Source organism: Bombyx mori, chromosome 11, assembly GCF_030269925.1.
Source record: "Bombyx mori chromosome 11, ASM3026992v2".
Lineage (NCBI taxonomy): Eukaryota > Metazoa > Arthropoda > Insecta > Lepidoptera > Bombycidae > Bombyx > Bombyx mori.
In genome coordinates, this window is record NC_085117.1 from 18,567,657 (window position 1) to 18,582,470 (window position 14,814).

General features: G+C 36.1%; 2 protein-coding genes across 11 annotated transcripts in view; one reads left to right on the forward strand and one right to left on the reverse strand.

The window, feature by feature from the left end:
- Window positions 1-14,528, forward strand: part of LOC101738147 (retinol dehydrogenase 11) — a 29,504-nt gene extending 14,976 nt beyond the window's left edge. For 3 of the 10 annotated variants that reach the window (XM_062671271.1, XM_012696144.4, XM_062671273.1), the window contains 2 exons: window positions 12,889-13,810; window positions 14,062-14,528. In XM_062671271.1, coding sequence (XP_062527255.1) covers window positions 13,109-13,810; window positions 14,062-14,415 — 1,056 coding nt within the window. In that variant the 5' untranslated portion in view covers window positions 12,889-13,108 and the 3' untranslated portion in view covers window positions 14,416-14,528. Of the gene's footprint in view, window positions 1-6,595; window positions 7,044-10,004; window positions 11,131-11,181; window positions 12,796-12,888; window positions 13,811-14,061 lie in introns of those variants that run through there. The other 7 variants (XM_062671274.1, XM_038013652.2, XM_004932842.5 and 4 more) reach the window with 7 other exon arrangements.
- Window positions 1-14,814, reverse strand: part of LOC101737037 (TBC1 domain family member 14) — a 64,920-nt gene that overhangs the window by 46,762 nt on the left and 3,344 nt on the right. The window lies entirely within an intron of this gene.

Genomic DNA, 14,814 nt, shown 5'->3' on the forward strand with positions numbered 1-14,814 from the left:
GAACGGAATAATTCAAGTGGCCTAAAAGATTATATTTTACATATTATGCTTTTTTTTGTTATTCGGACATATGAGGGCACGATTTAACGTGACCTGTAGAGATATACGACAAAGGGAAGATCTTCCACCGAGCGGGTGATATTGCTCGGTAGACCGACGGTCCGAATGTTGTTGTTCGGAACTTGTATATATGCGCTTTATCTTGAAAATGTAGTAAGCGAGATTCAGGCATCTGTCAATTATCTTGCGTTGTATGATGGCTACCCGCCACATGACCCATTGATGCTTAAGAATTAACCAAAAACATGACGTGTAAAGCTCACACAGAAATCCGTTGTCATCTTCGCAAAGTTGGCATAAGAACACAGTACTTATTGCAAAATTACTAACGCATGAAAGTATCGATTGCCTTAATTGCGCCAATATCTCGTTCCTGCGTATTATGTTATCGCTTATTAGTAGTTATGTGATTAAGATTATAAACTACATAACGGCAACAGGACGTCGAATGCTGATCGTGGATTTCATTAATTTCTACACTGACCTATGGGAAGCATGTTGCAACAAGCGAGTTATCTTATAATACCTTTTTGTTTACGTTGAACGCACTAAGAGAAAATTGTGGGTATTAATAGGTAAAACAATACACAATAATTTACTTTCTTTCTAATAAATTACTATTGTTCTTCCTTTTACACAGGATCTGACATGAGTATAGGCCACAGTAGCATCCTCCATCAATCTAACAAAAAACGGATAGGATCGAACGAATCGTTGTCCTGATTTACAAATGCCAAGAAAAATAACTATTTACACTAATATATATTTCGATGAATGTGCCTTTCTTGAAAGGCGCGAAACTGATTTAACTAACCAGAAACCGGCTACTTTCACACTTCGCGTCATCACCATAATATTTGGGGCATTCTTTATAAGTTATATTGATAGACAAGCTATGGTCAATCAAGAACTGAATATTGAGTGTGGAAAATGGCCTTAACACAATGCGACTTTTCCCATTTAAGACGAAGCACGAGAATGAAGTCTGAAGCCATATCAGCACCATCAACATAAGGATGTCTACTGCTGGGCATACAGCAAATAGCAACACTGACATATGAGTCCATTCAAACCGAATAGATAGTTGGCAATCAGATGCATATCAAGGATGTCACCGAGAACAACTTTCGTCTTTTAAGTACTACCTGTTAGCACGCTAGTAGTATTGAGTGCGTTCACAAATCGGTTTACCTCATCGAATATAATAGAGATTGCTTTCGTGCATCGATTAAATAAGAGACTGTATAACGTACCGAAACTTGTACTTTCACCGTACTAAATAATTACATTTTCACCGGCATCGCTATGGGTGACCATCGAAGCATTATTACACTAACAAAAGAAAGCTAATCGTTTTGTGTCTGAATTAGCGGGCTGCTTTCACAATGGAGTATCGGCTGCTTCATTATTATTTTTTTGTTAATAAAACAAAACATGGTAATGATTACCCGGACCAGGATGTCCCTTTTTGATTTTTACAGTTACAGTACAGTTTACAGTTTTTAGAGTTAGAGGGCTGAACGAGCTTACGGTTCATCTGATTTTAATCAGTTACCAAAGGCTATAGACAATCACAGCGTGAATGACCCCACCCACCTCGAAATTTACGGTCTATAATTAGGCAAATTATAATTTACTAGAGGTCCCGCAGTAATCGAAATTCGACTATAATTAATTGAAATTGTAAGTTTGTATACTATTATGATTGTATTTTATACTTCTATAATCACAAATTTCGCCAAGGCTACACTATAAAAAAATATTAATAAAGACAAACAATATTTAATCTATTCTCAATTTGACCACAGACGTCAAGAACAAAAGTTTGGCAATAAATAGTATGCATGCGTGTGTGCGTCAAATACATGGTATGTAGTGTGTGTAGTGTTTTCTTTATTGATTTAATGTACCTTTTACGCATTATTTTAAAAAAATATTAGCATTGTTCACTTCTTCTATATATTCTCTATAAGTGTGGAAATTTTCATACTCCTCCGTCTGCGCAATTTTTGTAAAAAGGGATACAAAGTTTTTGCTTCACGTATTAATATATAGATAATTAAACTAATCACAACAAACACTCCTCCCGATATCATTAAAACCGATTTCGTAACAATCACATCAAATAATGATTACGTAATTATATTTAGATTTAAATAAAATTTGATAAAACGCCGGACGTCGCTTGCGTTTATCGAATTGTAATGTTTTGTCGTTAAAATTCTCAATAAATAACTTACATCTTCGAAAACAGATAAATTATTCGTAGTTCATTTATTTTTCTTCACTTCACTTAAGAAGACGCATTGTTTTACTTTTGTGAGACTAATTCTATGGTTTTAGTGGACTTTAGTGGGCCAGCTCGAAGGCTTAACCGAAAGGGGGCTAACAACAGCCCGAACGACTACGAAGATGGCTCTTTTGTGGATAACATCGGTTCGTAGGAGAAACTCAATGAGCTAATGCTACAGGCTATATTATAATGTCAAGTCGAAATCTTCTTGGTGTCTGTCTTGGTTACAACGTTAGTTTAAAACTAATATCCTCCAATAGCACTAAGCGTGGATTAGATGGATCCACCAAGCCTTATAAGTACGAAACAAAGTATCTTATTAACTTCTTGTTCAACAACATTGTTATTGTCTTTTCCATTAACAGGCGATTTTGTGTCCTACGTCATTGAATGAAAAGAGGCAGAACAAACTGCAGAACCACAAATATTTAGCTTTGTAATTTCTTATGAATGATTCGCCGTATTTGTACCTTGTAGGTCGAACATCAACCTGACCACTTCTGTTGTGTAACAAACAATCATTCGTTCCGATTTTAAAGATCTATTAACTATCATCAAATTATAATTTGCGTAATTACTGGTGATAGGACCTCTTCGGAGTCCGCGCGGTTAGGTACCACCACCCCGCCTATTTCCGCCGTGAAGCCGTAATGCGTTTTGGTTCGAAGGGTGGGGTAGCCGTTGTAACTATACTGAGACCTTAGAACTCATATCTCAAGATGGGTGGCGCATTTACGTTGTAGATGTATATGGGCTCCAGTAACCACTTAACACCAGGCGCAATAAAAAAAAAAGAAACAAAGTATCTTATTGACTTATTTTTTAACAACACTATATTTTTTTGTTCAATTAACAGCCGATTTTGTGTCCTACGTCATTGAATGAAAAGAGGCAGAACAAACTGCAGAACCACAAATATTTAGCTTTGTAATTTCTTACGGATGATTCGCCGTATTTGTACCTTGTAGGTCGAACATCAACCTGACCACTTCTGTTGTGTAACAAACAATCATTCGTTCCGATTTTAAAGATCTATTAACTATCATCAAATTATAATTTGCGTAATTACTGGTGGTAGGACCTCTTGGGAGTCCGCGCGGGTAGGTACCACCACCCCGCCTATTTCCGCCGTGAAGCCGTAATGCGTTTTGGTTCGAAGGGTGGGGTAGCCGTTGTAACTATACTGAGACCTTAGAACTTATATCTCAAGATGGGTGGCGTATTTACGTTGTAGATGTCTATGGGCTCCAGTAACCACTTAACATCAGGTGGGCTGTGAGCTCGTCCATCCATCTAATCAATAAAAAAAAAAAACTTTGACGCTGCTTCTTGTGATTACATTTGTCACGTAAATGCCTTTTTATGTGTGAGGGATGCGAGCCAAGTCTATGTTTATGAGCTACGGTTTAACCCATAGACACAGCCCACTAAGTTTCTCGCCGGATCTTCTCAGTGGGTCGCGATTCCGATCCGGTGGTAGATTCTGCGAAGCACTGCTCTTGCTGGGGCCAGTGTTAAAAACACTCCGGTTTGAACCCCGTGAGCTCACCTACACGTTAGGGCGAACGAAATAGCCTCTCAAGGCTATCAGCATAGGTATGAAAAAAAGAGCTACGGTACTAACTATGTACGATGTTATGAAAACAAAACCGAAACATTTACCCTACGGTTCGGACCGTATCGAAATATTTTAGTTCTGTTTAAGAATTCAAATATGACTCAATATTGCTCTTGGTTAGTCACTGAACACACTAAAACGGTTCGTGATTCATGGTGTTATAACCATAATGAGTTAAGCACGATCACTAATCACAATGTTTAAATGAGATGAAAATATGACAACGCAGAATATGAGATTAATAGGCCACCGGACACCAGAAACAAAACAACAGAAGGAATCAATCAATCACCACTCAATCACTATTTCTGTAAAATGTGTATTATACATTTGTATTTTATATAAAACCACTAAATAAAAATTAGTAATTTTAACGGTTTAAAAGCGTTCTTCAAGTAATCCAAAAAATTCAATATAGGCGCGCAATGTCATATTAATCTATAATCTATAGTAAGCTCGTAGTATACTTTGGCCACTAAACGACATCACACAAACTGAATAATCCAGTTGACTACTAAATATTGAAAACGAATTTTCTAACACATGAGAACAAAAGCAAAATGAAACATATTATATGTATGTACTTAGAATCGTGCTGAATAATCTTAAAGAGAACAATATTAAACATAATATGTCAAGAACTATATTACGCACATTTGACGTTCAGAACCGAGATACTTCTGTTTAGTTCTAGTAAATATAAATTATTGTGTTTAATTAATGTTTTTTCTTATTATCATTAATATTTATGTTGTTTGTCGTAATGGTAGCTTGACGTCATCGGCTTGAGACGCACCGAGTACGATCAACCAACAAAGCGATGTTCAATAACAATAAAATAATTTTTATTTTTGTTAGCTAATATCACACTATTCGCAAATGCTTAGCGACGATCTCGATACAGAGAGATAAAAAGAGAATACCCTTTATTGCACACCAAAACACAATTAACATTAAAAAACAGTCAACAAGCAGATATTGCATATTTCATTTGTACAATAGGCGGTCTTATTGTTAAAGTACCGACCCGGCCTCGCTTCGCTTCGGAAACTGTAATTTATTATTGACTTCTCCACTATTTAATGATGTTATTATACATAATATAAACCTTCCTCTTCACTCTATCTATTAAAAATACCGCAACAAAACCCGTTGCGTAGTTTTTAGGGACAGGGAAAGCGACTTTGTTTTATATTATGTAGTGAAGCGATCTCTTCCAGTCAACCGTCAGCCTTCCTACAACAATATCTTAATTGATTTCACTTGAACAGTCTATTTATTTAAAATTGCCTAAATTTAGACCTAACCAATGGATAGCGATCCACAGTCCAAGAGTCTAGAGCCTAAACCGAAAACTTACACCTATTGAACACAAACAAGATTAATAGAAGACATAGCTTCTTAATCTATTTTGACTGACTCGGTGTTGGAGTTAGCACTCCTGACTGCGAGTCGCGCGTCTGCAGTCATTCGTGTGATGAATAGGTTCATTTGCTCGTTGATTGGATGCGTAATATCTTTATACAATATGTTTATACTTTATACTTCATGTAATATGTATAGACATAAAGGAGAGCGCGTCTCGCAAGGTGCTGCTTTGAAAAATGATGACATCAGCGTTGATGACGTCGTTCTCTCCATTATTATCATTGGCTTACATATACTTCTAAGCAATTCCTTTTATTAAAGTGTACAATAATAACAACAGAGAGGTCTACTACGTTCGGCCATCAAGCCGTAATGTATTGAGACTTTTTTCCCTACCTATGCTGATAGCCTTGAGAGGCTATTTCAGCTTCACCCCCTAACGTGTAGGTGAGCTCACGGGACTCAAACTGGGAGTATTGCTAACATTGACTCTAGTAGGAGCAGTGCTTTCCAGAAACTACCATCGGATCGGAAACGCGACCCACTGAGAAGATCCGACGAGAAACTCAGTGGGCTGTGTCTGAGGGTTAATTTACTCGTCGAGCCCTTCGTCGCAAGCGACGAGTTCGGCGAGGACGATGACCGGGTATTGAGCTACAATAACCCCTCGTATTTATAGTAGAAAATTAGGTAGTTTTTTTATAAATTTTCCTGAACGCCGTCTTAAATAATTGTTTATAAGCATTGGACTTATATAATAGTTACTTAAACTAATCTTAGTTAAATAAATAGCAGTATTGCGCCGATATATGTAGGTATACATAAAATATGTACGATTTATGTATATCAATCTCTGATTCCTATAATATAGGGCGTCTTAATTTGAGGCCAGGTGACAGACGAATAATAAATAAGCAAACTATCAAAGTTCATTTATAAGTTGCTCCTTAATTTGTATAATCTTTGTGAATAGAAGTATGCATATTTCTGCTTGTAGCATTGTTATCTTATCGGCTTATGCTGGCCGATTATTTGAGAAACCGTCTCTTTTGTCACTATCAATGTCAATGAAACAAGCGATCCAGCCCAATATAGTAAATTGTCTATTTGGAAAAGTCATGAATTTTTTCTGTTTGTTTGTTTGTTTGTTGTGAACCATTAATTCAACTCTCACACATACGAAAATCATTTATTCGATACACAAAATAAAACACGCATATCGGTTTTAATAATAAACATTACCAAAAAAAAACATGATCATATTTTATGAATTCACAATACATACAAACTTTCGCATTTAATAATATTAGTACATTAGTGTTTACTGTTCGTAAAATAAATTCAATTGTTTCGTGTCGGCGTTGCAGACGGTACGTGCCATGAATCGCGAACAAATATATTTATATTTCGAGATATTTAATACAAATCACTATGAAGATTGTGTAAATCGATTGGGACTATTCTCAAGTATAACGAAAACACTGGACCGTGTGCGCGAGTGATAAATGCGCTTTGAACAAATAGTACTAAGGAGTGACCACCGGGCGAAAACACGCTAGCTTCGTTAACACTATATCGCGAATTCGAGACACATCACAGCGGGTTCGAAAACATTTTAGACGAGTATTCAGGTGCGCGCGCGGCGAGTTTAGTTATTGTCACCGACATTGCCATAGGCAAACCTACAGCTGGGAGCATTAAAGGGTATTCACGATCAATATTGGTTTATTTAATCAGGTATTTTTTTTTATTGCCTTTGTAAACGAGCAGCACATGGCCCACCGATTGTAAGTGATTACCATCGCTCATGGACGTCGACAATGCCAAGTCGCTGCCTACGTATGAGTACTTTCGCAGGCCTCGTTTGAAGAAGGACATGACATAGCGTTCGGGAAACCCCGTGGAGGGGAGCTCATTGGAATCAAAAAAAAGGAAGACAAACGCAGCGGCAAAAGGGAGGTTATATCACTTAATTAAACCCATATAAGTTATAAATTTTCATAGTTATTTATTAGTGGTAGAACATATTCTGGTTTCGCACAGGTAGTGAGAATCGTTCCAAGCACTGGTTCCATCAAAAACGATGGAAGGGAAATTTTACAACTGAGACTGCGCATGTTTCCACTACGGGATGTCTACGGGCCCTGACGCCTAATGAAAATCCTTTCGATTAAGAGTTCGACTAAGGAACTAGCCCATAGACACAGCCCATTGAGTTTCACGCCGGATCTTCTCAGTGGGTCGCGACTCCGATTCGGTGGTAGATTCTACGAAAAACTGCTCTTGCTAGGGCTAGTGTTAGCCAATTCTCTCAGGTTGAGCCCGTGAGCTCATCCACCCTCCGGACGTAGCTGGAATAGTCTCTTAGGCTACCAGCGAATAGGTAGGAAAAAAAGCATCGCCCTCGATAATAAATAAATAAAAATAGAGTAATAAATAGTAAATGATCAATCACTCAGTAAAAAGATCACATGAAAAACACTATACATACATATTATAGATTATTGTATAAAAGGGTTAGTGCTTGGGATTCCTGCTGCCTTATTATATTTAACAAAAAAAAAGTACAAAGATAAGACGAGAGAGATGATTCTCAATTACTACGAATACGCATTTAACACGAAAATTCTAGAAATAATGATCTTTATCTACTTTTGTTTTCTTTTTGATCCGAAACGTTCAAGGCAAAGGGTAAAACTACCCACAATTTTTTTCTGTTAACAAACAGCCTACTGTACCGTAAACATGTCCTGGAAAAACATTTCTCATCGGTCAAGGATTCTCATCAATTAACAAACACATTCAAAAGATAGCAATTGTGCGATGATATAACATCGCATTCCGCACTGAACAGTCGAAGAGCTAAAGCGGTTCACGAAACATGATGACTCAAACTATGGCATTCGGAAATAACGACCGAGTTATAAATAAATAAATAAATAAATAAATATTTACTAACAATCACGCCACGTTAACTGGTCCCGTGATAAGTTCGTAAAGAACTTGTGTTACAGGTACCAGATAACGGATATAAATGTAAGATTTTTATTATACACATACATATATTTAATAGACATCCATAACCCTGGAAAAGACATTTATATTTATCATACAAATATCTTCCCTTGGCGGGATTCGAACCCGCGACCCCCTTGTGTAGTGACCATGTCACTTACCACTACACCAGACGGCCGTTGAAAGTTAATGAAGTTATGTATGGAACACGAAAGTATTTATTTGCCTGGTCGGAGTCTAGTGTTAATTTTCGATACCACGCGAACTGTGTGATGACACGTTCTTGTCGCGTGTACAATTATATTTCCTTAAAACCTACAATGTATAGAACCGATTTTAGCAGAACCAAAATGATAAACTACAGACGGAAATTAAACAAATAAAAAATGTGTGGTGTCGTGGGACACCGGATAGTAACGGAGTTCCGTATTATAAAAATATTAATTTTAAGTTCTATTCGAGGTATAAAGAAAATAATTATTCGGGTATACATTTATTTGCTCACTCTAACCGGCGCCATCTAGGCGGGCTCCGGATAGCCTGCCGACCGAGAGGGCTGGTGGTCGTGGCGCTGACGACCGCCAGTCCGGCGTCCCGAGGGGGAGGGTGATGGGAGAGATGTGCTCCGCACTAAACACTTCACTTTCCCCCCTTTGCCTTTTCATGAGTTCTGTCTCATGTGAGGTTTGGACGTTGGTTGTTGAGCGACAGGAGGTTTTAGTCGGTTCGACTCCGACAAAAAAAACTACTTTAAAAAGTTATGAACCTTATTTTATTCACAATGATTTATAAAAAATATGTAATAAAAATGTCATTTTTGTACGTAATTACAAAGTTAAGTCGTACACTGTGTGCATTACTAATAAAAATCTTACGTTACGGACGTTTTTTCCCGGTTAGGGTACCCCTCCGCGTCGTCCCATAAGGAACTTCGTTCCAAAAATTAATGGTACGTACCTATACGCATAAAACTGATTTATAATTCACTTGTTTAATTAAGACATAGAAAGAATATACATATTTACTCATTATCAAAAGTAATACATAGTATGTGACGTGTTAATGACGTCAGCGGCTTCAACAACTTCATCTGACCTATGAATGGAAGGCCTTTGAGCAACCAGCTGCTGACGAAGTTTCCACGTAATGACATTGCAATTTCGACATCAAGGCGAGTGAGCCGTGATAAAATGATAATGGAAGCGTTATTTTAATAAAAGGTTTTATTGAAAACAATTACATTTCAAAGTTTAAAGTTTTGTAAGATTTTAATAGTTACGGAATTTCGAAAGAAATGTTTCGACTGCCGTAACGTAGTTTAGACTTTTTGATAGCTTAAAAAATATTTTGATATTAATACAATAGAAAACAAGCGTACATATATGTACATAATATGTATATCCAAGTTGTCGTATCGAGCGATGCGGATGTGCTAGTATTAAAATCTCTCCAGGGCAAGTATCAATGTTTTGAATATAGGTATTTAAACTACGCTTACGAATGACTTTTGTGTCAAAAAACAAATTCATATCTATATATTAATACGTGAAGCAAAAACTTTGTATCCCTTTTTACGAAAATTGCGCGGATGAAGGAGTATGAAATTTTCCACACTTATAGAGAATATTATTAATTATTATTAATTATAGTCGAATTTCGACTACTGCGGGACCTCTAGTTTTGATAAATACAGGTGCAAATAGCGTCGTCAGCTTTATAGGTAAGACTAACAGGCCTCATACGAATCTATCGTGGTTTCGATTCTGGGACATATACTTTTTTCTCAGAGATTGTCTACTTATTATGTATTAACAATTTCGCGATAAAACCAGTCAAATCAAATTTACAATTTTATAATCACTTTTATTGTGAAATTCTAATTCAAATTCAGATACACTATAGAAATAGATAATTTTCCATTAATAAAATAACACATTGACCTTATTTCTAGAGTGATAATCTGTATTAAGTATTTTAATACAGAGCACAACAGTTTTTTATTAATTTGTGACATTTATACATAAGTGTACATTTAAATTAGTCTGGTGTTTTCCTCCATTCCTTATGTTGTTTCATGCTTGCTGATTGTTTTTAATTTTTTTTTTTGTTTCTATGCTTTTGTTTCTCTAGTGTTTTTAATTTGTTTATATTTGTTGAGGACCTTTAATTGGCTTTTTGTTTCTATTATTTGTTATATTATTATACTTTGTTAGTTGGCTGTTGGTTGTCCTTGTATTAAATAAATAAATAAAAATAAATAAATAATAACATGTTTAATTTCATTCTCTTTGCTGTCAACGTGACATACTCGTATTCACTTACATATTAATAAAAATTAATCCGATACATAGTTCCGTTACCGATATATTTTTATTAAATATATCCCGTATATTTATCTAAATTAAATTTAGGTTCTCATAACGCAATTAGTTCTCTATAATATTTATGTAATGTATATAACATTCTGAGCTGCACATTTATATATTCATGTATGTTAGCAGTAAAACAAGTAGGCTGCGTTGTGTATTCGATTTTCCCTAAAATAAATAGTGCCACAAATTCAAACACACAAACTCACATTAATAGTAATTATTGATGTGAACGCGCGCGGGTCGGTTGTTCTTTGCTCAGGAGCTAGGTCTGCCTTTAGGGAATATTCTAGCTTGAAGACCAATTCCAACATAGAAATTCAAGGGTCAATTACAAGGTGAGCGAAGACTTATTATACATTGTGATCAAGGTCCTTCGGCTTGACAATTTCACGTGATATTTAATTGTAAGTTAACTATAAATTATTAATTATCCAAGTGATTTCAATGCGTTTGCCAAACGAAAAACAAGCTCATTTGGACATTTAAGTCACTAAGGGCTTTAATACGCAAAATAGTTGAGTATGTGTAATAATTCTCACTTGTTCGGTTCCGCTGATATAGCCTCTCAAGGCTATCAGTTTAGGTAGGAAAAAAATTATTCAGTTAAATTTTGACTTGATACTTTTATGCTCGTATAACAAACGCTACCACAGCGCGTCCCGATTTTTTGTGTAAACATTCCTGAACCTTCATCGGCAATTTCTAAGAAACCTGTTCCTTTTTTTTTGTATGCTTTAGATGCCCACCAGTCTCAGGTGTCGAACAGTCTGCGTACACTACTAACCACCTGTCCTAGGAATCTGTCAATATTGTTCGTTAGCAGTTTTAAAACGTTCAGGAAAAATATATTATTAAAACTTCGTTTAAAATATCATTTTCCCTCCTTATGAAGCTTATAACAAAATGTACAATATTTTGTACAACAAAATTTTCTCGTAATTCAATACGCAAACACAAATCTTCATCAAAATTCCGAAATACTTTAACCGCATTCTTCTGCGAACGCCACATCAAAACCACAAGCTTCTGAATTAATATTCGGAGATTACGCATGTGTTTTGCGTACATCGTCGCGACAGTTCGTGTAATGTTCGTATCGTCCGTGAATTAAACCGGTAATGGTTACAAATGCTATCGTTATTGTATAGTCTAAAGGGGTAGGTGCGTTAGGGCGACTGGGATTTATAAACAGGTTTTCTCGGTGCATGTTCAAGTCGTTTAATTCGTAATACTAAACTTAATACTAAACTGAGAACTGAAAATTTCTCTTGATTTATTGTATTAAAAAAAAACACAGAGTACACTGAAAACCAAGAAGTCTTTTTCGCAAATACGACATAAATAATTTTCAACCGTTCCATTTTAAATTATAACTATCAATGTTTTTTAATTCATATTTCAATTACCTATGTAAAGTACGTTGAGTGATAAGATAACCAGATTTTTTATGGTTGTACGGAATTATTTCGATTGAATGTTAATAACGTTTATGATCTGTGACGTAAATAGCTTGTATCGCTGCAAAGTTTTGACGCAATCATTTTAATAATGATAGGTATTTTAAAAAAAAAAACAATTATCCGATTTCAGTGCACGAGGATTCGATACACGCATACGTCGATTGCAGCCTTGCGTCACGCTACGCACCATCGAGTGCAGTAGTTCAAAGACCCCTTATTAAAATCTCGACGAGAACTAGTCTTTACCGCTACAATAAAACGACTCAAAGACGACCAGATGCGCCCGAACACAGATCGCCGAACCCTCTCCGCGTCACACAAGGGGGGAACCCGAAAATAGCAAGCGTCACAATAATTATTCTGTAATAAGGCACTTAAACTAGTTTTTTGTTGTTGTTAATGCGGCAATTAGAAATCAAAGCGGGTTAACGATAAACATGTATAGTATATAGTGCGCATGCGTCGTTTCAATTCGCAAAACAAGCGCGTCTGACGGCTGTGTGAGTATTGTACGTTCGTGTCCCTCCGACCTCGTTCGATGTTGATTTTAAAAGTAAACAAAATATAATATCCTAGTTATGGCGTCATAAGAAAAAAAAACCGTCTTCAGTTTGTTTTAGCTATTAAAGTCGTTAAATCAACTTGGACAGAAACGAAGTTTCGTCTCGCTTACTAACATTTTATATTATCTATTCTTTTCAGTCACATTTGAGGTCAAGCAGCGATAACCCGTCACTTAATCAGTCCGGATAAGAAATTTGTACTTTTAGTACATCAAACTGGTATTGGCCTGGACACCTTAGGACTAACGGTAAATCAAAACAATAAACAAGACCCATAGAGAAAGCGCGGAGGATCGAATCGAGTGAAAGCAGCCAGTGACGGAGACCGCGCCGCGTCGTGCGGACGACAATAATAAAACATGTCTGTTATTATAGCATCTGCTGTTTTGAGCGCTGCCGCTTTTTATTGGTATGTAAACCGTGATAAACCAATCAAGCATATACTGAAAGAGATTCGGTACGCGTTGGACATGCAGGGCGCTGGGGCGGGTGGCCTTATTGACGACTGGATTAACGTGTCGAGGAACAGAATTGCGTTACCAGATGCGGCCGGAAAAGTTGCGGTCGTTACCGGCGGAGCGAGGGGCATCGGCACAGAAGTCATCAAGGGCTTACTCAAAGCAAACATGCGGGTGATAATCGGAATACGAAACCCGGAATTGGTGCATAAATTATCTGAATCAATGGAGAATGGTCAAAACTTGGAAGCTTACAAACTGGATTTGAAATCGTTAAAATCCGTCAAGGAATTTGCTGATAATGTACTGCATAAGTACCCAAAGATAAATTTACTAGTTAACAATGCTGGGATAATGTATGGGAAGTATGAATTGACTACAGACGGTTTTGAATCACAACTCGCTGTGAATCACCTGGGGCATTTTTATTTGACACACCTACTTTTGCCGGCTTTGAAGAAAGCTGGAAACTTATGTGAACCATCAAGGTTCATTAATGTGACGTCATGTGGCCACTATCCGGGACAAATATATTTTGATGATATTAACATGAAAGAGCATTATGATGAAACTGCAGCTTATGCACAATCCAAATTAGCTCAGGTAAATACAAGTCATGATCGATACTTAGGATTAAAACACATTTACAGTAGAGGGAGTAGGGCAAGTTTTATTGTATACCAAAAATGTATCAACACCATTACTTATTTTATAAATGCATAATAATGCAATCACTTTATTTGTTTCAAATTATCAGATAATCTAATTTCCATTAACAGATCAGCAAATTTAACATTTTAGAGACTTATTGATTAAAAGTACATTCTGATTTAAGATAATTAATTTGTTTACAGTTAATGATGGCAAGATACATTAATAAGATTATGGAAGAGAATAATATTCCTGTCAAAGGATACTCAGTGCATCCCGGGATTGTCAACACTGATTTATTCGATGGTACAGTCTTCAAAAGAGTTTTTCCATGGGCTATGAAATTATTCTTCAAGACTCCAGAAAAGGGAGCCGTTTCTATACTCTTTGCGTGTTTCAATGAAGAATTGCAGAAGCGGGGAGGATTATACATTAGTAATTGTATTGAAGGGATCAGTAATAGATTTTCAAAGAATTTGGAATATCAAAAAATACTTTTTGAGCTATCCTGTCAATTAGTTGGAATTGATGCCGAGAACTTTGGAAATACTGAATAAAATTTACATTGGAATTTTCATAATTTATTCTATTATTTAATTTTTATTGTATTTATTCATTTATTGCATTTTGTATAAACATTGGTCTGATTGAATAAACAATTTTTGATAAATTTTTGTCTGTCATTGTGTACTCAGAATAGTTTTCCCATAAATTTAGAATGTTAATTCACTGAATTCTTAGTAGCCTCTTTAACCAAGTGCATTTCAAACATTTTGTGAGAAATTAAATCATTTTTATTTTTGAAATTACCAATTTGGCAGATTATCTCATGGCCTGCCGCACATTGGTTGCTGAATACCTATATACTAGAATGGCAATGGCAACGGGAATGGTAATGCCCATGTTGAGACCTTATATTGAAGTTTTAACTTCATCGATTTAACTGTTTGATCCTT